Here is a 23,288-nt window from a genome sequence, read left to right on the forward strand (position 1 = left end):
CTCCAGTTTGGACCCTCTGCGCTGCGCTTTCAGAACCCGTTTTTATCAGAATTCAGAAACCTATAGTTACAACTTGAACGACAGGGAGACAGTATTCTTCCGTGCCCAATATGTATCTTCAGGATTTTTTGCTTGCCTCAATCTCAACCACCGGACAGCTTCACATTCAAGACGTTTCACGCCATTTTTCAACATGAAAAGGTCTCCACGGACCACGGTCAGAACTTCATAGACGACCAAGCACATCGGCAGTTCGGTTCTGCCTTGCCTGATTGTGCAGTTTCAGTAGTTTCAGCACAGCTGAGAGAGAGAGAGAGAGAGAGAGAGAGAGAGAGAGAGAGAGAGAGAGCATACAGCAGACACATGGCAAACCGAAATCGGTAACACTAGGCATCTCAAGGAACAGGCATTAAACTGCCGCTTTACTTGCTGACAGCCACAGACTGCTAAAATTCACATGTCACTAAACACATAGTTACATAGTACTAGTACCACACAGAGACGCATGCAGTTCTGGGCCATTTCCACATGTGATCAGCTGATGATCACACATATACGGCGACAAGGAGAGAGAGACCAGACAGGTCACTAGTACAGGAGTATAATACAAGGTGGCTGATACGGACGATGACGCTTTGCTTAGTTTCTTGTTAGGAGATCGAATCGGGTCAGGCGCTTGGAAATTCTACTCCACGGCGCACATGCAGATGCAGTAGTACTTGCTTGGTTTCCTCCGGGCAGACCAGGCCCAGGCCGGCTCCTCCTGGTGATGGTGAAGGAGCGAGGCCGACAGGCTTCTCCTCACCTGCGCCTGGTCGTGTTCGCCGGCGCCCACAGGTCGGCCCCATTGCTCTGGGTCAGCTGCAGCGTCAGGTCCACCGGCACCAGGCACAGCCCGCGGTTCCGGAGGCTGTAGTGCTCGGGGTCCTGGATCAGGATCACATGTCAAATATGATGCAAGCGTGTTATGACATGATCTCCTGCTAGGTTTGTTGTATGAAATAAAAAAGAAATGGTGCATTGACTTGGGTTTTGTATCCTTCAAATTCGGTCAAATTCAGAATTCTTTTTTCGAGCATGAAGTTCAGGACTCTTAACTTTTCCCTCTATATGACCAAAGCACTGAAAGTGGCTTTGCATGTTCTACAGGTTTGCATTCAGAATTCAGTTTAGCATGCTCTACATGTTTGCATTCAGAATTCAGTGGGAGACGAGGGATGGGGAGAGCTCACCTCAGGCACAGCGCCGGGAGCCGGAGGAGCACGCATGTAAGGGGAGCTCAGGACCTGAAAAGATCGGTGCCATTGCGATCAGCAGATGAAGGATCAGAAAGCTGAAGATCATAGTGCCATTTGCGGTCACAAAAATAAAGACCTCGAGTTGCTGGTGCAGGAACTTGATGTAGCCCGATGCTTCCTGCAGAACAGAAGCCGTATCGGTCTGCAGCAACGAGAAGCAGAGGTGATTGCAGCGCTTGCAAGACGAAATTCCACTTGCGCGGATGACAAAGACCGCAGGAATTATTGCAGCGAAAACTTGAAAAATATACCTTTCCAAATGGTGACACTAGCTGCTGGAGCGCCGCGACTCTCTCGCCGATCTTGTCCTTCTTCTCCTGCTCGATCGCACCAAGAAAAACTTCAGCCAAGAAACAACCATGGGAGATGTATGTACGGGACACCAACATCATACGGTGCGTACCTTTGGTGATACGGGCGCGATTCTCGGGCTGGTATTCCTCGGCTTCTTCGAGGACATGCTTGCGAACTCCTCTGGGCCGGTGGCCGCGACGGCGACGGCGGCGGCTTTGCCACTGAAGTAGCTGTCGGTGTGGTTCCTTTTGCTGTGGTTGGCCACCTCAGCCATCATCATCTTCTTCACCCTGGGCTCACTAGCTTCCTTGCCCACCCGGTTTTTCCTGCTGAAATTCGGGAGGAAAGCGTAGGTCAGACGAGCCTCCTTGCTCCTGCATTCCTGCTACTGGCTAGGGTAAAAGCTGACTTTTACAGCTGTAGCCGTTGGTTCAGATGTCGGTCTCATGGAAAATCACTGTCGCTCCATTCAAAAGCCCGGTCTTAAGCTAGTGACTGACAGTGTAAAGTACTTAGTACTAACACGATAAAAGATCGACATGACATGACAATTGACAAGACTAAGTCAAGGGATTAGCATAAATTCAGGAACCTTTTTCTGTACAGGAACTTCTGGAAAATCAGTCCCAACAGTGCACGAAATGAAAAAGGATTTGCTTCTTTTTCAGTTCACCGAGTGCAGGGTGACAGCCGCACTACAAGATTTTGCGCATCAGAGCTGTCCTACCGCTGCCCCCCTCTCTTTCACCTCCAAATCCAATGAAGGCCAGCAACTTTTCTCCAGTTTATTTTTATATAATATTCACTGACCGTCTTCTAATTGCAGATTTTGTTTGCTTCCGAAATCCAGTGCTGCCATTTGGATCTTATCCGAAGGTTCTCTTTGACATCATAAAGAATTTGGTTTGTACTGATCACTGGAGAAGACAAGGTCTCATGCAGGCACTGCAGGGATCCGCAGAGTTTAAAAGTTACAGCTTAGCGAGTTCGGAGACCTTGTCTTCGTTCCCAGTTGAGCTTAAAACAATTGCAGGAGGACATAGTTCTAGTTTTATTATATCTACTTGCTAAGGACGGTTCTGAAGTAGTATTTAATCATTGATTATCTTCATCACACTGCACAATATACAAAAGCACAGTGGACAATTTTGCCTGAAAGACTGAAACCCGTCAGCTCCTAATGTCCTACAGGCATCTGGAGCTCTGAACTTACACGTTTCTAATGCTGATGATAAGGATTGCTACCTTAGTTTATTTGCTCTGACCAACAGTCGTACGGTATAGGAGTATGTATATCATCATAAACCAGATTGTAGCTCTCATAAATCATAATCATGTCTGAACATGAACGAAAGCTACCGTTTGCATTGCAGCAAAGAAATCATACGAGTCTACATCATCTCTTTCATTACAAGCTGCTGATGATGATGGCGCCGTTACGTATCTCGGCTGGTAATGATCAGTGATCAACAAACGCGTATTCTCGTCATGACACACCAGTCCAGTTAGGAGGAGGGTCCCATCTCCTGGCGCATGCGGAAGACAAACAACAGGCAGGCGCCAGCTGTTGGTCAGGCTAGACGCTAGTGCCTAGCTAGCCGCTAGCGACGCTGGTGCAACTGCCCTAGCGTTCTTCCATTTGGGCGTCGTTCCAGGGGCTCTGATTGAGAGTTTCAGACAAGCAGATGCAGGCCCATTGACTGCGTACTGTGTTGTGGTGCTACCAGAGAAAACAGGTTTGGACTGTACTACAGCCATTTGAAAGGATCATTAGGGCAGATCGAGCAGCTACTGGAATGTTTACATAGACAAACACCGGTGGCATCATTTTTCTTCTATCTCCTTTTTTTCCCTGGAAGAATGTTCTGAACTATAATTGTTTTCTTTTATAGTATATCTAACTAACGAGCTTGTTCTTTGTCTAAGAAAACAAATATAGTTATGGAACCAACAAACTCCGGGAAGTAAAAGAGGACAAGAGGCTTGTCCCCTTCGATGATGCACGCTGGTAGCAGAAAACTATTCATGATTGACTGACGAATTTGTCAAGTAGCACCAGGTTGTTTGCAGTTCCGAGCATCAACAAATCTAGGTACCCCCCCTTATTTTGCCATCGCTCCGTCCTTTACTGCACCCTCACCTAAACCGCTCACTGTTGTTAATTTATTTCTACGTATACTGCAGTCTGCTTGAATGAATGAAGCGAGTAGTAAAAATAAATATAAAATGAATGCGAAAGTAATCAAGAGTACCAGCAGCCTTTAAACCAAAGTGGGAGAGAGGCCTTGAATACGCTCGTCCTACCCTCGTCGCGACGTCATTAGCAGCCCATCCATCGGCGGCAGCAGCAGGCCAAAATAAATTGCGTTAGCAGAGAGACTAATCGCACGTCTAATTAAATCCGGTCGCCGACGTAGGCAGATATCCGTAAGCCGTAGCCACCCCGGAGCCAGCTGTTCGGAAAGGACGCGAGAGCCAGCCCAGAGACCTGCCGCGCGTACTGACACGTTACTACGCGCATTGCGCCGCGCCATCTCTACATGCATACGCCATGGCTTTGCCTACTCTCTGTTTTCTGCGTGTGCGTGTCGGTGAGAAGACAAGAAACTGAAGGATCATGAACATGGCAGGCAGATGTTGACGCATGCAAACTTATGCAGTTATGCAGGCCAGCCGCCATGGTTGAGCAAAGAAAAAAACCTTTTGAAAGACCGGCCGGGCAAAGAAAAAGCCGTCGCCATGGTTAATCGGCGCTGGTATTAGTATTCAGCTCACCAATCGATGATACAGAAGCTGGTAGTATCTACACTAGCTACGAGCATGCATAACAACACAACAATCTGGAGGGTTAACCCCTTAAAGAAAAAAGTGAAACGGAGCGGCTCTTACCAGGATCAACGGCGACAGTCCACTGCGTGCGGAAGGAGAGCGATCGAGCAACAGGGGGATCGATTGCGGTGGAGACGGCACGAGCTGTCTGTGTCACCGGCGGGGAAGACCGAACCAGCGGCAGAGCGAGCGGGGCGTGCGCTTCTTCTCCTTCCCGGCGTACGTGCACCCACGCCTTCCTTTTCCCCCGGCCGGAGCCGCGCCACCACACGGAAAGAGGAGAACGAAGAGGCTGCAGGGAGGCAGCGACCTGCCGAAGGAGGAGGGGCCTGTGTTGGGGAACGAGGACGAGACGAGGCTTACGCAGGGTTTAAGAACGGACGGGTGAAGAGGGGGGCCGGCCCGGGGACATCTGGGGATCAGGGAAGGGAAGAGCAGAGGGAGTCCGGCCCTGACCGTGTTTTTATATACAGCTATCGCTACCTGGGTGGGTGTGTGTGCTGCAGATGGATAGATTTTCTCGAGTAGAGCACGTATTTTTGTAACAAGGAAAGTAAACTAATATATATATCTCCACTGCTCACTCTATCTGCACTAACGACGGAAAACAAACAAATGGGGTTTTCTTATCACGAAATCGTTAGGTGCACCTCCCGGATGGGCTACTGCTGCAAAAGGGACAAGCGAAAAAGGAGATGCTGTGCACACCCAACTTGTACCGGTTCAGGCATGACAACTTTGGCAAGGACGAGACAAGCGTGGGGAGGAGGTCTAGGAGTGCATGGCAGGCATGCCGTCGATCCGTGGCCGTGGCAACGCTCACCTCGCGTGTGGAGCATGTATGTATATGTGTATCCGATGTGCGCCTAGCACTTCCATCCGCTTTTCGTGGCTTTTCCGCGGCTCCTTTTTCCGTTTCCCCCTTTTTCTTGTTTTTTCGGTCGCATGCATCGGCCTCGGTGACAGCTAATATCCAGAGGGCGGAGAGAGGGAGCGTCGAGACGAGGACAGGAGGTGACGCCATATGCGCAGCGGCAGGGCAGCGAGCGAGCGAGAGAGAGAGAGAGAGAGGAGAGAGGGGCCGGACGGCGACAAGCCAAGAGGGCGCGCGCTTGCCGTTGTAGCCCCTCCGCTCGCGTGTGGCGTTCGTGCGTGCCGTCCGCCTGTCCCGCGCCGCGCCGCGTGAAAAGGCTGCTGGTGCCTTGTGCCTTCATGCTCCGGCACGGGAAGAAGGCGACTTTTCCGCGGCGGGCGGGAACGCGGCGGACCCTGTCCGTGTGCGGCGTACCGTGCAGCGGGGCGCGCGCCCGGGGCGTGGACTGTGGTCTGTGGACAAGGATACCGAGGGATAGGGCGGGGCCGGCGGGCTGCGCATGCACGGGTAGGTGGTCGCGTGTCGCTTCTGCCAGTGCTGCGGCACGTACTCCGTAGTACGCCGTATGCGTGCGCACAACATCGTCTGGCGCGCGGTCTGCCCTGGCTGCCTCTGGGAACGGATCGGATCGTCTGCACACAGCACATGTCTCTACCGGGCGTGTTCCTTCCTTTGCCTTCCGTCTCGTCTTCTTTGCAGCACATGGAAACACAAGAGAAGTCGCAAATGTCTTTTTACCATATACACGTGCACACTGTGGGTGCAATTTTTCAGCATGTAGGTCCTGGTTTCATTTCCCAGTGAGGCAGAGTACGAACTTCTAGAATGACCAGTTAATAACCGGGTTAGCACGTACTACGAGCCGCTTGTCTTGACGCTTGACGGGATCCGTTGCGTTGCATGCATGCTAGTACACGTATCGACCTTTCGCTTTTCCGGGGGGGGGGGGGGGGGGGGGGGGGGGTCCGAATCAACCTTGACTATCGTGCGTGCCCCGACAGTTTAACCCACTCGGGTTCGCCATGTCTTTGAGTAATCCCCTGTTTCAGCACCGCAGATTCCATCTCTCATCTCTTTCGGCGACCTCACATGATCCAACAGTGACCCCAATCGTGACGTGCCCCTCGCCTTTCATCACGGCTGCACTATACTAGTAGTTGACAGGCAAAGAGCGAGCGCGCCCGACAGGGCACGCGCTCGGCTCGCGCTCGCTGCTGCTGCTGCTGCATGCAGATGCAGGCAAGGGGATTTCAAGGGACGAACGGGCTGCGCGCGGCCGCGGCCGCGGCCCCGGTCGTCGGTCGCTGTCCGGCCTGTCCCGGTCCGCGCCACGGCTGGCGCGCCTCCACGGCGACGGCGACCGCGGCGCGAATCGCCTCCAGCTCCAGCTCACCAGACACAGCGCGCGCCATGCACGAGTCCACACGACGCGACGGCTTTCGCGGCCGCGCGCCCCTGGACCTGATGTGCGGACGGACGGGGTCCACGCGCTTCCACCGCCTCTCGCGAGTCGCAGTCACGACCTGAAAAGGGATTTTTATCTGCCGCGCGCCCGCGCCGCTGCAGCATCATGCCTGCCTACGCCCTGAGTCGTCCGTCTTTACTTCACCGTGGTAGACCAGTTCCATTACGACAAGCTGGCATCGCATCGTATCATATCGCGGTAAACTGTCTTTAGACCTACGCTAGTTGCACTGATCGTGTATGCGTGTGGGAGAGAACAAAATCGACCCAGGCCGGTTATCCGGCGACGGTCTTTATTTTTACGGGTAGATGAATTGATCCTCTCAGCTGAACATATGTCACACGGTTTCCAGCACCGCTAGCTATAAACAAAATGTAGAAGCAAATGAGTAGGTAAAGTTCAAAGACCAACGGCCATATGCTTTTATGCTCGTTTCTTATGTAACCCCTCGCTAAATCAATTTCTAGACTTTGTTTTAAATTAAACTTTTTATATTTAATTAAATTTAAGAAAAAAGTGCATATATTCATGACAACAAATGAGTATATGATAGAAATTTTATTTTATGATGCTTCTAATGATACTAATTTGTTTTTCATAAATCTTGATGTTTTTTCTAGTAAACTCTGTCAAACTTAGAAAAATTAACTTAAAACAACTATAAAAAATTATTTATTTAGGGATAGAGAGTATATTTTCTAAAACACAAGAGAGGAAAATATACTCTCTTCTGTGATCCAATGAGTAATTATGAGAAATAAATCTATAACTAAGTTATATGTGATCCAATGAGTATGAAATTTTTACCATAGTTCAAGCATACAATAATGAGTCCACCAGAAAAATTTACCACAATTGAACCTTAGAAACTATATATACGAATTATTCTTATTAATTATAGAAAAACATAGATTTAAAACTATCAGAAAACATTGTGCTAAAGTATACCATATTATATATTCATTGTGTAGATCTACTTATCAGAATTCCAACAAAATTGAATTTTTTATTTTATGATTTTTTAAAGATTAAGCAGAAATAAATAACTCAAACCACTCTAGAGGGTTATTTGACCGGTTTTAAATGTTCAGGGGAGGTAGAATATCCGGTTTATAGTTTGGGGATGAAGTATTCCACCCTAATTAGTTTGGGAGGTTATATAAACTTTTTCCAATGTAAATACATATATACATTGCCAATGAGATGACCTCTAATCGCAAAAAAAACACCTCAAACTGAGTTGAACAATTAAAAGAAATAATGTCATTAAATCTTAAAATGAATATAGAAAATTGTGATTATCCATGTCAAATTGAGAACTTAAACATATTTCACCATAAGTAGCCTAATTAGCTGAGCCACGCCTAGTTCACATAGATATATATTATTTGCATTAGCGAAGCATCTGAAAAAAACATAAAAGACTGATTCCTGCGTCTGTGCCGCGAATCGTGTCGCGGTGCAGCCTTTGCGCTTCCGCCGGGAAAGCAATCGCGCTCGCGTTAGGCCCGGCAGTTCAGGGCGCCGCTGGTGCAAGTGGCCGGGCATGTCCGCCTCAAGTCGCAAAGCCTACGTTCGTGTCTACCCAGATGGGGTGCTTTGCTTAACTCGTTTTCGGTGATGGCATGTGCTTAGCTTCCTAATCCTCCCTGCGGCGGTCGACACGGCACGTACGTCCTCATGTGGTGGCATGCACCTGGCTTTCGGCCGCATCACTACTCCGCAAATCGCGGTTTCATTAGGGAAGTAACCTACCACGACCCTGTTGTTTATAGACCCTGTTTGATTGGATATCTGGATTCGTACTCCAATGATCACATAGAAGGCGAGGACAGTTTGTTCAGTTCCACCTCGAATTTGTTATGGAATGACGTGCCGCTGGGTTAATCATGCGTTCCTTCCTAATCAAGACACCAGAAACCGCCAAGATCATCACAGGTGCTGACTGCTGAAGCGTGTATAATCAAATACTGGCTCCAGTCAAATGAATCGTTCATGGCGTCGGCAAAATTTCTCCATTAGAGTCAGAAAGTTTGTAACGCAATCTGCAATAACACGTCCATGATAAGGAATGAACAATTCCAACGAAGGGCCATTCCACAGGAAAGTGAAACCAATACGGTTGAACAACACATTTGTCACAAAAAGTTCAATGCTTGCAGGGTAGCAGTTACAAATGTCTTTTGGTACTGGTACATTCTAGTATGTAGTTATGATCCGTCAGACGTAGCATTCAAGTTGCCACCGGCATCTCATTGACCGACAGACCATCACAGGTACAGCAGCCGGGTCTTGATTCTTGATAAGTGACAAATCAACCATCTTTTCTGGTTGCGAAAAGAGAGAACACATACGTACAGTATTCCACAGCCCCGGGCGAACTCATCAACGCAACGGGAAAACTCAGGCCGACCAAACAGTACGACCTCCGAACTACGATTCCTGCGCGTGCGGGCGCAAATAGCCTCTGCAGACCTCCTCCATACGACGAACAAGCTGTTGGGGCTGTTGCCACCACGTGGATTCAGAAGTGTATCTTCCGTAGTAGTCTTCTTGCGCATCATCCTTCTTGGTGATGCTCTCAGAAAACTGGCGCCAGTTTAGCATTGCACGTTTCAGTCGAGCTGTTCTCTTCCCAGTAACCATATATCTGGTGTAGTCCCTAGCAAGGCGGTATAATTCCTCCCCTCTTATTATGTGGATATACTGCATAACAAAGGGCACAAAAGGGTGATTTAGCAAGCACAATAGTTTCCATGTACTGATGTTAATTTGTGAAATCCAGTTCTGCATCCCTGTTAAGGTACTGCCAAAGTATTATCATGTTCCCTATAAGTCTGTTCACATTTGAATGTTCTAATTTTTAATATCATTTATCTGTAGGGGCTTGCGCCCCTCCAGTTTCCTAAAAAAAATGTCTGATCACATTGATCAATCCAGAATTCCAGATATACATGATATGTGTGTTTCTTTGACAAAAGTAAAACCACACGAATAGTTGCAAAATATCAAAGTAAACTGTTTATGGTAATATCATTGAGCTCATCAAGGTTCAATTTGATTTGAATATTCTCTGCTCCAGCGATCCTTATTGTTCTTCCTTATTTAACTAATAACATAGGTAGAAAGATGGTATTTCAGGATAATAAAAATACAGTATTGTGATGCAATTGTACCGTTCCCGTGAAAGAAAAAAACTAATGATGGTTTGAAATTGGTGGGCTAACACAAATCTTCATCTAAAATATAGCATAATCCTACGAACTGGTAAAATATGAAGTGATGATGTTACCACAAGTATGAACGCAACAGTTGCTATCAAAATCTGGATCATCTCATATAATGATTGCTTAAAAGATTCGTCCTCTGGGCCATCAGAACCACCACCACCACGTCCATAACGGTTTTTGTTTCCTCCATTTCCACCAGAGCCTAGTCCTCCAATCTTAGCCATTTGCTCCATCAGCACGTCTTGAATTGACCTTGGCCTTTTTGCTTCTGCCATTGCTTTGTTCAATGATTCCATTGAAAATGGCTGGAAAAATAGGCAATAAAAAATTAGCACATTGTTATAGAAAAAGCTTTTGGAATGCTACTATGCTCGAATCATATCACAAAACTGTCTCGTGCATGAAGTGCAACCAAACAGAGTTACATCGCTCTACATTATTCTAAATTTACTATAACATAGAGTACCAAAATACTTTAACAAAGTACCTTAGTTCAACATCTACGAAAATACTCAAACAGAATGCCAGATCAGATCAAAATTGCTTAATTGCTAAACAATACAGAATTAAACAAGTTCCCGATACAATGGTCTCCAAGAATTTGGATGCCACAGCAAAAAGATAAAAAAGATGATACACACGTCCCTTTTGTCAATACCACCAAGTATTACAAGTTTTACAACACCATTCTTAAGTTAAACATAGCAAGTGGGAAGTATGATCCACATTAGGTAAAGAAACAGTTACTGCATGACAATAGCTTAAAATGGGAGAAGGAAAGAAATAATCCAGGGGAAAAGCAACAAAACTGCTTACATCATTGCTAATCTTAGGGTTTTCTTTCCCACTCGAAGCATATACAGGACCAAGCCTTTTATGGCAAGCAGAAACAAGAACAAGCCTTGGATACACTTGCTCCACCAGCTTAAAAGATCTGGTAGCATGTGGGCATAGAGAATCTTGATAAAGTAGCTCACAGGTCCTTCCAAGACCATCTACTGGTTTGTATGCAGTGAGCATAATATGAGGCTTGTGTATTGTAGCTTGGAAGTAGCTCATGTTTCCGTACTTCTTGAATCCCAGAATAGCTTAGAGCCAAAGGCCTAACACTGTACAACTAAAACAGAGATGTAAGTACCAAGCACACAGAAATCTGAGATAAGGGTGTAACTTCTGAAAGTAAAATCAGTATCAACTCAAATGATATAAAGCAAAAAACAACATAGCCTTCATTTTGGCATAAAAGTTTATAGTCACCAGTAGCAGTCAGTAGTCACAGATCAAAATCACCGGAACTCCAGAACTCACAAATTTTCCTTAAGAAAGCAAGACAATCTGATCTTATATCTAACACAAGGACATGATTTTGCTCATATGTTTCCATTTCAGAACTTGAGTTCTGCATGGATGTAGTGAAAGACTGAAAACATCTGGAAGAATGTTGTAATACTTTTTTTTCGGAGTCAGATGGCAAGTGTAATGAGGACTAAATGGTGGCGGCCATTTTTAATCTGCTAACACCAACAAAGTGAAACTTTAGCAGATCCTAACCAGTTAAGGCCTTGTTTAGTTGGCAAAATTTTGGCTTTTTGGATACTGTAGCACTTTCGTTTTTATTTGACAAACATTGTCCAATCACGGAGTAACTAGGTTCAAAAGATTCATCTCACAAATTTCAGGTAAACTGTGTAATTAGTTTTTATTTTTATCTTTATTTAATGCTCCATGCATGTGACCAAAGATTCGATGTGACGGGGAATCTTGAAATTTTTTGCGAACTAAACAAGGCCTTAAGTTGATACTTATCTTGAAAGCTAGGTAAACGCAGTACATCAACCAGTGAGTAGTCCTAGCTCCTAACATTAAATTTCATTACACGTGCTCCAGATTCTGCTATGGATTTGGGGCATTCCGCGGCCCCTGTTTCTCAAATTCAGCATGCAAACCCCCAATCAGAGAACAGCAGTACAGTACCATCCAAGTATCCAGCGAATGAACGAATAGTTATTTGCTGACATGCCGAGTGAAGTTCATACGAAAGGCCTGCCGCCCGTATCAACCCTTTCATCGCCCGAGCAATCCGAACTGATGAAAAATGAAAATGCTCCACTCACCCATCCTAATCCCGCACCTAATAGGCACACTAAAAACCCTACCAAACAAAACAGGGACGCGCCTAAAGCCAGGAAGCTATCCACACTAGACAGAGGCGTCAGCGTTGTGGTTACCTGGAGACCAACGGTGGCGTCGGCGGATTGGGGAAGCGGAGACGGAGACGGAGGCGGAGGGCGGACGGGGAGGCCAGGGACCCAGGCACCGAGCGAGGAGGCGAAAGATTGCTAGATTGGGTTCCGCTGGAGGCTGGGGTCCGTCCGCTCAACCTCCGGCCAGCATACGCCGCCTTCCCAGGGCCCAAAAACGTCGGCCGAATGGCTGCGGGCCTTGGACTAGAGTTAGGCCGGCCCATGGACCAAACGGTCTGATTCAAAAGACCGGCACTGCAATTCGATTCGAAAAGAAATATCGTATTTTGCTTTTGTATTCATGACCTGTTGCAGGAGTGCAGATTTTCTTCTAAGATCAGATAAACTATCTCTATAAACTCTAAAGCCATTTATATTACCCTATTTTCCTGGTCAGCTGTGATTTTGAAAGCAATTTTATGCATCCTATTACGACAGAAAGAAAGAAAAAAACAAGTGTGAGAGAAACATTTCCACCCAGATGCAGAGTAGACGTGTATAACTAATAGAGTAATAATATAAAAGAAACAGAAGTGAGTGTTTTTTTTTGAAGTGTAAAATAGTGGTTTGATAAATTGTAAACTACAATTGTTGGCTTATACAAAAGTTTTAGTTCTCAGTATAATCTACAAATCTGCAGTTTACAAGCTTTTTAAGTTGCTTATAGCTTCAAATATGTGGTTAGTACTTCAATTTTGAAATTTAAAATTCATAATTTTCAAACAACCTTAAATACTCACATGGTTAATACTGAAATTATAATGATCGACCCGATCTAGAAGTAGTTGATAATTTTTTAATCTAAAGTTTTAATGTGTTAATATTTATTTTAAGTTCTCATATTTTGAGATTTAAAATTATAGAAATTTTTAAACAATCTTGGATAGAGACACGTTCTATCCTAAACTAAATTGTGCTACTTGGCAAGTTTTTTTTATGAAACTACTTGACAAGATTTACTATATAGTTGAAACGTTTTCACTTGAGATCATATCGTAACTAACATTTATAATATAAGATCACAAGATGTTTGATGCATAATTATGGAGTAAAACAAATGTTGATAGGTAACCGATCCATTCTTTCTAGGAGAGGTGGGTGTTGAGTGTTGTTTGCTTGTCTACGCCACTCTCTTCGTTATTCAGGTCGAATAACACAGACCCAGTCCATGTATCTTTTATTGCTACTACGCATCCGTGAATACTCCTATCTGAGTTTCACTCCAGCCGCCGCCAGGCCATTTTATTCTTCACGAGCAACTCCGGCACATCTAGCAGGTGACGTTGTTCCCTGGGTCGACACCGAACTGCTTGCAGTAGTCCTTGTAGTAGCCCACCCGCGCCTTCATCGCGGCGGGGTTCTTGCCGTTGCACTCGAGGGCGCCGTGGAGGACCCTGATAGTGGCGCCGAACCCCTGCGTTGGCATCACCTTGTGCGCGTTGGTCATCCAGAGCCAGAGCGCCGTCTTGAATGAAACCACGGGGTCCTGCGCCACCTTGTCCGGGTTCTCCAGCAGGTCGACGCCGATGCTCTGCCCCGCCGGACCGTAGTTGAAGTTCCACGAGATCTGCAGCGGGCCGCGCCCGTAGTACTTCTTCCCCGGGGCACACGGCCACTGTGAGCTCAGGGCGCACGAGACTTGGCTCTTCCCGATCTGGTTGATGTAGCAGAAATCTGTTGCCACGTACCGTCAAGGAATCGAGCTAGTGAATCAAATCGTGCAGTTTTATAGGCGGTAGAGCGGCGATCGACTTACACCCGGTCTCGTACGTGACGTGCGCGAAGAAGGCGGCGATCTCGCGCTTGCCCTCCGCCTCCGTGCCGCCATGCGCGAAGGCCGGGAACGCGTCGGCAGCGCTCACGAACGCGCTCCGCGTGTAGAAATTCTTGCCCTCGCACCCGTTCCCGGCCTGGGACTTGATGCCGTCGAAGAACGCCTCGGTGACGACGCTAGACACGGACGCGCCGGCGCCGCCGCTCCCCAACCCCAAGCACGGGCTGGCGGCACAGAGGAGTGCTAGACCAAGAGCCAGCAAGGGCGTCAGGATCATCGTCGTCCGCGTCGGTGAGGTTCGCCGTACTGGATAAGAGGTCTCAGCTCGGTTGCTTAGCTGACTTTTGAGCGGGATGGCATATGGCATGGTGCGGGTGGCGTTTTATATATTCAGAGATCGACCGATCAGTGCACGCATGATGCATCTTCTCGATCGATCGATTGAGTATTACTATTTGCACTGGCACTACTGTTCCACAGCTTGAACTTGCGGTGGCACGCATATCAATCAGCAGGTACACCTGCGACTAGCTGCGAGACTGCGATAACGGAAGGTGACACTGCATTTGGATCCTCGTGTGTACGGAGTACTACTGAGTACTGACTAGCGAGTCATCCTTTCTGGTGTACACGTAGAGCTGCCGCTATCAGGCCGCCGCTAGCTCTAGCAGCCGTACGCGCTGTTCAAGTCCATATATTGATCATGCATGTGAGGATATATATCGATCGGTGACCTGATGCGTGTTACGTGTATGTCCAATCCAGCATACAAACGGTCAATCAGAAGGGAAGACTTCCAAGATTGCTGCTGTTGACGGTTGCTTAGTTTGACACGCAGTAGCTTATTACACCTTTGTTTTCTTGTCCTTTCTAGTCTTCAATGCCACCGAGTAATTCGGCAGAGCTCGGCTCTAATAATCAGAAGCCGCAAGGACATTGCCTTCAGATAAGTATAAGCAGTAATATAAACTAAATTTCAGCAAAGTGGACTAAAAAACCCACCAAACTACTGTAGAATACAACGACCAACAACTCAAGCACGAAGACTAACTATTAAAGCTTAAATATAATTTCTAGTGCACGACATCACGAGGCAACACTAAAAACAACTCCTTCATCAAAAACACTAAAAACAACTCGGTCGGAAACAACAAAATCAAACTACCAGCTCCACTCACTCTAACAATGACTTCACTAACAACTTGCACGATACATACTTGGGAGAACTTAGGATATGGTGTTTGAGTTACACATCTTGTACATTGTTTCAATTTTGGACTAGATATACAAATGTTCAATTCAAACCACTTTCCTACCGGGCTTGATATAGAGCTTGGGATGCAGGTGTAGCAATAAAACCTATCAACAACTCTGCCACTGTTGAAGCCTCTGACGCTAGTTGGAGCGGAGTCGCAGGCATACCTGCAGTATGGGCGGGCCACAGACTTGTGTAGCAGGTCAATTGCAGACTGTAAAGCACATTAAGCCCCCTTTGAAACAAAAGATTTACATAATACAAAAACAGGAGAAAACGTAGGAATAGTGTCAAAAAACTTTAAAATATAAAACTTCAAATCCTATATGATTTAATAACAAATTGAAGTTTATGAATATACCTTTGGAAGCAATGTAGGAAAAACATAGGAAACAAAACAATGAGGTCGGGGCCTATTTGGAAATTGGAATGCATGAAAATTCTTCCATTCCTGCGTTGGGAAATTGAACTGATTCCTATAAAATTCTTGTGTGACTCCTTCGAAATTAATGTGTTCCAAATAGACCCTTAGTTTCTTCCAAAATTCCTTTAGAATTGCCTAATCCATAACCGATTTAAAGGAATTGTTGGGAAGCATTCCTTTTTTCCAAAAAGATATTATAGAAATTTTTCCTACATGAATTGAATTCTTTGAAATTCCTATGTTTTCCTTCATTCAAAGGGGATCTAACTACTTTAGTAGGGGTAAAGTTCATTCTACCTCCCTAATACATTAACATTATAATATAATTTTCTCCTCGAACTTCAAAAGAGGATGTCTTACCTCCAGAACTCTCAGAAGTTCAAATTATCACCCTGTCCTAGTTTGGAGTGGGTTTAAAGATGATTTTGTCATTTTTAGTTAAAAAATGGTAAACACTTGATAAAGTTTTTAATCCATAGGAAATGTCTCTAACCTTTTAGAACTTATAAAAAGTTGTAAAGATAGACTGAGATATAACAATTCAAACTAAAATATTTACAACTCATGAAAACATCTTGAAAGACTTTAAAAAAATCAGGTTTATCTCTATAAAATGGAAATATCTAGAAATTTTTTGGATGCATTCTAAATGATCTATAAGAACATTTTAAAAACTTTGCAGGGAAAACGTATGAGATGCAACCAACATCAATGCAACAGTAATTAGTGTTGAATGCATTCGTGCTGGTTGTGAATTACATTTTTTATTGTGGAAAGTTTTCAAAATGCGTTTACATATTAACTAGGATGTTTTCAGAATTTTTAGTTTTTTGCATACTTTTTCATTTTCTTAGAGCTAAACCTGTGTTCTGAAGCATCTTGACACGTTTTCTTCAGCTCTAATATTATCTTGGGTTTGTTGTATCCCAATCTACCTCTTTTTTTGGATTTTTTTAAAGCTTAGAATCACTTTCTGTAGTTTTAAAACTTATCAAGTATTTACCTATTATTTTAGCTAAAAGAAGGACAAAACCGTCTTTAACACCACTCTGAATCAGGGTAGGAAAGTAATTTGCTGGTAGGTAAAATGTGTGATTTAGAATTCGAGGGCGAGGAGGTAGAGTAGTCTTTTCCATCATAAAATTTTGGGCCTTGTATGGTCAGCCCACTTGCACTGTACAGGCATGCTTTTTTCCAGACGTACATGGGAATTGGTATATTAGTAATTTATTAGAGAGCGAACCTCTCCAAGGGTGGAGTACGGGAAACTAATGCAGAATAGCTTGACATATTTGCTGGAGTTTTGTTTTGTTCTCTAAAATTTGTGATGTGGAGGCCATTTAGAGATGTACTAAAATACTAAAAATGATCCAGACATTATGAATTTAGTACTCTACTATAGTTTGTCAACCTAAATCCCACTGATTTTAGTGAAATAAGCCCATTCCTCGCGATGGATTGCAGATGGACTGGCAAGGGATGCAGATCAATCCATTTCATTATATAAACCAAAAAATAAGTAGTGAGAAAATATTGAACGAACCACCTCATTTCTTAAACAAACACCTTTATAACCTTTATATAACGCACCAGCAAGGCACGCTGGAATAGAGATACCAAGCACCCAAATTGTTCGTGGCACTTAGCATATCACAGATGCTTCATTATTCATGATCCTGCATTTTTTATTGTTACTAATAGCACGTACTCGTGGCGCCATATTACAAGTATATATGCTACGTACGCTGAGTATTATTTATTCTTCTTCACCAGCCAAGTATGCATGCATGCATGAACGGTGAACTCGGCACCTCTAGCAGGTGAGGTTGTTCCCCGGGTCGACGCCGAACTGCTTGCAATAGTCCTTGTAGTAGCCCACCCGCGCGTTCACCGCGCCAGGGTTCTTGCCGTTGCACTCGAGGGCGCCGTTGATGGCCCGGATGGTGGCGCCGAACCCCTGCGGCATGACCTGGTGCACATTGTTCATCCAGAACCAGAGCGCCGTCTTGAATGAAATCACGGGGTCCTGCGCCACCTTGTCCGGGTTCCCGAGCCCGTCGAAGCCGATGGCCTTTCCGGCAGGACCGTAGTTGTAGTTCCACGAGATCTGCAGCGGGCCGCGCCCGTAGTACTTCTTCCCCGGGGCGCATGGCCACTGCCTGTTGTTCGCGTCGCAGTAGTTCCTGCTCGCTCCGTTGATCTCGTTGATGTAGCAGAAATCTGTCGATCGGTAAATATATATATATATATATATATATATATATATATATATATATATATATATATATATATATATATATATATATATATATAATGCCATCGCGAAGTTGATCAGCGCGCACGGGACCGGCCGGTACACCACCATGCATGCAAGAATTGAAGATTACTGGCGGTTTAATTAATGAACTCACGTCCAGTCTCGTGCGTGACGTGCGCGAAGAAGGCGGCGATCTCGCGCTTGCCCTCCACCTCGGAGCCGCCATGGGCGAAGCCTGGGTACGCGTTGGCGGCGTTCAGGAACGCGCTTCGCGTGTAGAAGTTCTTGCCCTCGCACCAGTTCGGGGCCTGGTTCTTGATGCCGTTGAAGAACGCGTCGGTGACGACGCTACCCACGTTCGCGCCGCTACCGCCGCCGCCCTGGCACGGGCCCGAGCGACACCCCTTGCCACAGTAGGCGTCGCCCTTGCCGCAGTAACCATACTGGCTGCAGCAGTAGCCTGGCTGGCAGCCGCAGTTCTGCGCGGCGGCCGGGCCGGCGCCAGCGCAGAGGAGTGCTAGCCCGAGAGCCAGGACCGTCAAGATCCTCGGCGCGTTTTCCATGACGGATATCACAGCTTCAGTTTTGTGACTATTTGCTATTTGGTATCCTCTCTTGTTGTGATGAATTGTGATGAGGTGATTTGAGGTGGTATGTTGGTCGTGTTTATATAGAGACCAGGGCTTGCATGTCGTTCGTGTCTTTGAAGACCACCAGGATGGACTAGCTACGTTTTGTGTCCAGGCGTCCAGCATCGTGCATTAGTGCCGCTGGCGCTACTGTTCCACATTTTACGAACTTGTGGCGGCAAACCTCTCCACAGGTACGTACTCTCTGTTTTCACATTCTGCGACGACTGCCGACTAGCTGCAATAATGCAACGCGATTTAAAGTTTTGGAACTTCGATAGCAGCCGTGTACTTGTTACTTGGTGGAAATGTGCGTGCTATACACTGCGCTACTGGCACCAGTCCTTCACATTTCTTGTACATTTTTCTCTTCCGCATAGACATTGCCGTCATCCGGCCGCTGCTGCAGCCGTACATCACCGAGTATCGATGGTCAGTTCCACGGATCATGCCTGACTGCTTGTGCAGATACATCGGTCGCATTGGTCAATCCAGAAATGAAGATGCCTATGAGATACATCTCTCGTGCTACACCTGTCACCCCCGCCCTCAAGGGTGGTTTTAATTTGTTTGATCAAGGCTAGCAGCGGGTTGGCCACAGGTGTTCCCGGCCGGCGGTCGACAAAGGTAGAAGATGGCGAAAAAAATGCATGGCGGATCTGATATAGACTTACCCCAAATACGTGTGCCGATGAGAGAAATGCAGCGACTCATCTGCGCATTGGTTGAAGCAGTGATCGCCTACACACTGTTTGTTGATTCAGTTTTTTAGAAAGACTACAAAAGATTTGCTGAATTTTTATTAGACGAAGAAAAAGAAACAACTTCATAAATTTACAAACAGGGCAACAAAAATAGAGAGAAAAAAAAACTCACCACCACGGCACTATGGCCCCACCCTCGACTAAAGACCTCAGAGCCCGAAACCAGCCAAAACAAACAAGATGACCACTAAAAATAAAACTAAATTTACGGCTGCCGCACGGTACAGTAAATCTTCCTTGCAAAACATGGCTACTTCGCTTGGCCGCATCGACTTGTTCTAAAACATTCTTCTATTATGCTCTTTCTGTGTTCTTTGTTAATCTTGTTGCAGTACTTGCGCCAATAGCTATGAAAAGAGCATGTTATTCCAACTAAGTCTAGCACTGATAATCCAAGCTACTTTCTTAAGAGAGACCAAACTTGCTTTGCGAAAACGCAATCCTTACAAATTTAAGATCATTTGGCCAGTTGCGTTTCATCAGATCGTTTGTTGTAAGGATTCTTTTATATAGCAGCGTCTAAGCAAAAAAAAATCTATATTTGGGTTCTACCTTTGCTTTTCAAATAGCATAAGTTTCAGCTTGCTGAAAGTGCCTTGGAATTGGATCGAGTAGGCACTTTTGGCCATGTATGCCCTACGAGTTTCCACAGAGTAATCTCCTGCAGTGTGATTAAGGGATATATGAGCAATCCAACAGTTCTCTTTCAGTGGCACTTGGACCGACAATTTTTTAGCAAGCTACAACTGTAAAGTTTGTATATGAATTTAGGCCTTGTTTAGTTTCCACCTAAAAATTTTTCGACTCATCATATCGAATATTTAGACACATGAATGGAGCATTAAATATAGATTAAAAATAATCAATTGCATAATTTACACATAATTTTACGAGACAAATCTTTTAATCTAATTAGTCTATAATTGGACGCTAATTGATATAGTTACAAATATGCTACAATACTCATTTTTTTCTTTTCAAGAACCGAATAAAGCCTCAGTTTTTAATTGCTGCAATCCCCCTCAACTTTTTTTCTTTTCACGGACTGAATAAAGCCTCAGTTTTTAAGAGATATTTTACGGTTCTTGGAGGAACTACCGGTTTCTCTAATCCTCTCCATCTTAAAACAGGATAATAATGAATATATAAGTAAGAGTAGCCTAGTAATTGTAACTTAAGTCCCTCCCGGGGCACCCATCCGCCCAGTGCTCGGCTCCCAGCGTCGGTGATTGGCCTGCTTCGTGCTTCTATCCTACATGATCCACCGCTGCAGCCCTCATCGATCGAATACTGAACACCGGTCGCAATGTCGCATGGGACTCCAAATTTCTCTAAGGCATATCCTTGAACAACATGTCGAGCAGGTCGAGGTGTGGAGGCGGCGCCGGCATCTTGGGCAGGTCCATGATCACGTAGCGCACCCAGATGGGGGAGATGCGCGGCCGCCGCGGGCTTAGTCCCCCACCGCATTGATGATCTGCCTTGCGTCTAGCCCGTCGGCGATGGTGTGGACATAGATGAGACCAACTATGAAGCCGACGCACATGAACTCTATCACCTACAGTATCATCCATCCTCGTGATGCATATAGCAGCTCACCTTTGTTCGTCGATGAGGTGGGTGACAGAGCACTTAACTAATCACTTCTGGACTGGACGAGTGCTCAGTAGAATATAATAGCTACAGATCGGGTGCATTTGCATCCGTGCATTAGCTTCTAGGTGGTGAGCGCTGCATCTTGACATGGCCGGCGGGTGCCGCCGATAAGATGGTTTTTCCGATCCATGGCCAGCGAATACAACACAGCTTAATATTGTTGCTACACGGAAGTACCATTTGTACCCTCCACGATTTAATTAGAGCTGGTTCCGGGTCCATTAAGTTTTGGTTCTGGCCCACAACTTAAGTTCATTTTAGTAGATTCTTCTTGTTTCTTAACCATCTGATTTAGCCAAACGGATGGCTCTAATTATTTTCAAGCACTGTAAAATTTCTCAGTTTTTAAACCCTTGCTGCAATCCAACAGTCCTCTTTTAGTGCCGCTTGGACCAACAAATTTTTAGCAAGCTGCAACCGTAAACTTTGCATATTGGTTCAGTTTTTAAACCCTCGCTGCAACCGTAAAGAGTACAAGCGATCTGCAATCGTACACACTGTTTCGAGGCAACATGCATATAATACAGTTGCTTCATTATTCCGGTTGAACAAACGGGCTCAGCCCCGGCGTTTTATTATTACTGCTTGCTAGCACGTTCCGTCGCAAAACTAGGTTTCGCGAAGGGTGCGATGCCAAGCATTTATTTATTCTGGACGAGCCGTGCGACGAGGAGCCAAAGGACTCGCCGACGCCGCTCGCCTAGCTACCTAGCAAGTGAGGTTGGGTCCGGGGTCGACGCCGAGCTGCTGGCAGTACTGCCTGTAGTAGCCCACCCGCGCGTTCATCTGGGCAGTATTCTTGCCGTTGCACTCGAGGGCGCCGTTGATGGCCCTGATGGTGGCGCCGAACCCCTGCGACATCACCCCGTGCACGTTGTTGGTCCAGAACCAGAGCGCCGTCTTGAACGCGACCACGGCGTCCTGCGCCACCCTGTCCGGGTTCCGAAGCCCGTCGAAGCCGATGTCCCTCCCGGCAGGCCCGTAGTTGTAGTTCCACGAGATTTGCAGCGGGCCGCGCCCGTAGTACTTCTGACCCGCGGCACACGGCCACTGCCTGTTGCTCGAGTCGCAGTAGGCGTTGTTCTTGTTGATCTCGCTGATGTAGCAGAAATCTGTATGTGGTGTCCGTATCGAGTCGTGCACACAGCAGAATTACAAAAATCGATCAGCATTATGCATGGGTCAAAAATCAAAGACGATTACGATACTGTGGAAGAGAGATTAGAGTGTGTGGTCATCAGTGGACGTTCAATCAACTTACGTCCGGTCTCGTGCGTGATGTGGGCGAAGAAGGCGGCGATCTCGCGCTTGCCCTGCACCGACCTGCCACCGAAGCCTTTGTACGCGTCGGCGGCGCTCAGGAACGCGCTCCGGGTGTAGAAGTTCTTGCCCTCGCACCCGTTCCCGGCCTGGTTCTTGATGCTGTTGAAGAATGCGTCGGTGACAACGCCAGCCACGTTCCCACCTCCACTGCTGCCGCCGCCAGAGCGGCACGGGCCCGACTGGCACCCGTCGCCGCAGTACTCGTCGGTCGTGCCGCAGTAACCGAACTTGCTGCAGCAGTAACCTGCCTGGCAGCCGCAGTTCTGCGCGGCGGCAGCGCAGAGGAGTGCTAGGCCGAGAGCCAGGACCGCCATGATCCTCGGCGCGATTGCCATACTGGATCAGATCAGTAGTACTTCAGCTTCTGGCCAAAGGTTTGTTGCTGCGGTGCAGCTTTGTTGCGAGGTGATTTGAGATGTCACGAGGGTGCCGCTTTATATAGGCATCAGAACGTGCGTCTTGCCGATGCATGGCATGCGACGTGGAGGATTTGGACGGAGTGGCTGTGTCCCGGTCCACGCATAGCACTGGCACGTACTGTACGACCGTTCCACGCATTGCACTGGCACGTACGACTGTTCCACATTTTATGATGGACTTTTGACACATGGGACAGCTAGCATGTATCGACAAGCACAAGTCTAACGTACGTTGGTCGAGATATCATCAGATTTGGATTGCCACCGCCCATCGCCTGAATGCTCGGTGGAAAATCCGCGCATGCTAGCTGCTAGAAGCCATTTGTTTTCCATTCCTATAGTTTTTTTTCCTGACAGATGCAGTCGCTCGTAAATACGAGTGTACACTCAACCCTATGAACATACACGTACACTTAACTTCTATGAACATCTTCGAAAAAACAAATTAGACCAATAAATCTTGAGAGACGCCTCGTTATCAACAGGAACATTACCTATATTGCAAATCAAAGGATCCTGAAAAATAAGAGATGCTGGAGAATAATAATGAAGCC

At 46.3% G+C, this 23,288-nt stretch overlaps 5 protein-coding genes across 6 annotated transcripts; all 5 read right to left on the reverse strand.

Annotated features, from left to right (window-relative positions):
- LOC110436601 (transcription factor bHLH153-like) lies at nucleotides 396-5,218 on the reverse strand. Its single transcript, XM_021463977.1, has 6 exons — nucleotides 4,482-5,218; nucleotides 1,702-1,921; nucleotides 1,550-1,615; nucleotides 1,375-1,440; nucleotides 1,233-1,286; nucleotides 396-927 (listed from the first exon to the last, which is right to left on the reverse strand). Exons 2-6 carry the CDS (start codon nucleotides 1,870-1,872, stop codon nucleotides 802-804), a joined length of 483 nt encoding a protein of 160 aa, XP_021319652.1. The 5' UTR covers nucleotides 1,873-1,921; nucleotides 4,482-5,218; the 3' UTR covers nucleotides 396-801.
- On the reverse strand, nucleotides 8,863-12,376 carry LOC110436094. 2 transcript variants are annotated; one of them, XM_021462251.1, is made up of 4 exons: nucleotides 12,219-12,376; nucleotides 10,807-11,099; nucleotides 10,053-10,295; nucleotides 8,863-9,466 (listed from the first exon to the last, which is right to left on the reverse strand). In XM_021462251.1, the coding sequence occupies exons 2-4, from the start codon at nucleotides 11,047-11,049 to the stop codon at nucleotides 9,194-9,196; spliced, it is 759 nt and encodes a 252-aa protein (XP_021317926.1). In that variant the 5' UTR covers nucleotides 11,050-11,099; nucleotides 12,219-12,376; the 3' UTR covers nucleotides 8,863-9,193. The 2 variants fall into 2 exon arrangements, with proteins under 2 accessions (XP_021317926.1, XP_021317927.1); XM_021462252.1 differs by having other exon boundaries at nucleotides 10,807-11,107; nucleotides 12,219-12,369.
- Nucleotides 13,216-14,427, reverse strand: LOC8073715 (endochitinase A). The gene is made up of 2 exons (XM_002448059.2): nucleotides 13,990-14,427; nucleotides 13,216-13,907 (listed from the first exon to the last, which is right to left on the reverse strand). Exons 1-2 carry the CDS (start codon nucleotides 14,372-14,374, stop codon nucleotides 13,504-13,506), a joined length of 789 nt encoding a protein of 262 aa, XP_002448104.2. The 5' UTR covers nucleotides 14,375-14,427; the 3' UTR covers nucleotides 13,216-13,503.
- On the reverse strand, nucleotides 17,220-18,585 carry LOC8060191 (endochitinase A). The gene is made up of 2 exons (XM_002448060.2): nucleotides 18,098-18,585; nucleotides 17,220-17,906 (listed from the first exon to the last, which is right to left on the reverse strand). Exons 1-2 carry the CDS (start codon nucleotides 18,504-18,506, stop codon nucleotides 17,500-17,502), a joined length of 816 nt encoding a protein of 271 aa, XP_002448105.1. The 5' UTR covers nucleotides 18,507-18,585; the 3' UTR covers nucleotides 17,220-17,499.
- On the reverse strand, nucleotides 21,426-22,726 carry LOC8060192 (endochitinase A). Its single transcript, XM_002448061.2, has 2 exons — nucleotides 22,254-22,726; nucleotides 21,426-22,104 (listed from the first exon to the last, which is right to left on the reverse strand). The coding sequence occupies exons 1-2, from the start codon at nucleotides 22,648-22,650 to the stop codon at nucleotides 21,701-21,703; spliced, it is 801 nt and encodes a 266-aa protein (XP_002448106.1). The 5' UTR covers nucleotides 22,651-22,726; the 3' UTR covers nucleotides 21,426-21,700.

Source organism: Sorghum bicolor, chromosome 6 (assembly GCF_000003195.3).
Source record: "Sorghum bicolor cultivar BTx623 chromosome 6, Sorghum_bicolor_NCBIv3, whole genome shotgun sequence".
NCBI classification, from domain to species: Eukaryota; Viridiplantae; Streptophyta; class Magnoliopsida; order Poales; family Poaceae; genus Sorghum; species Sorghum bicolor.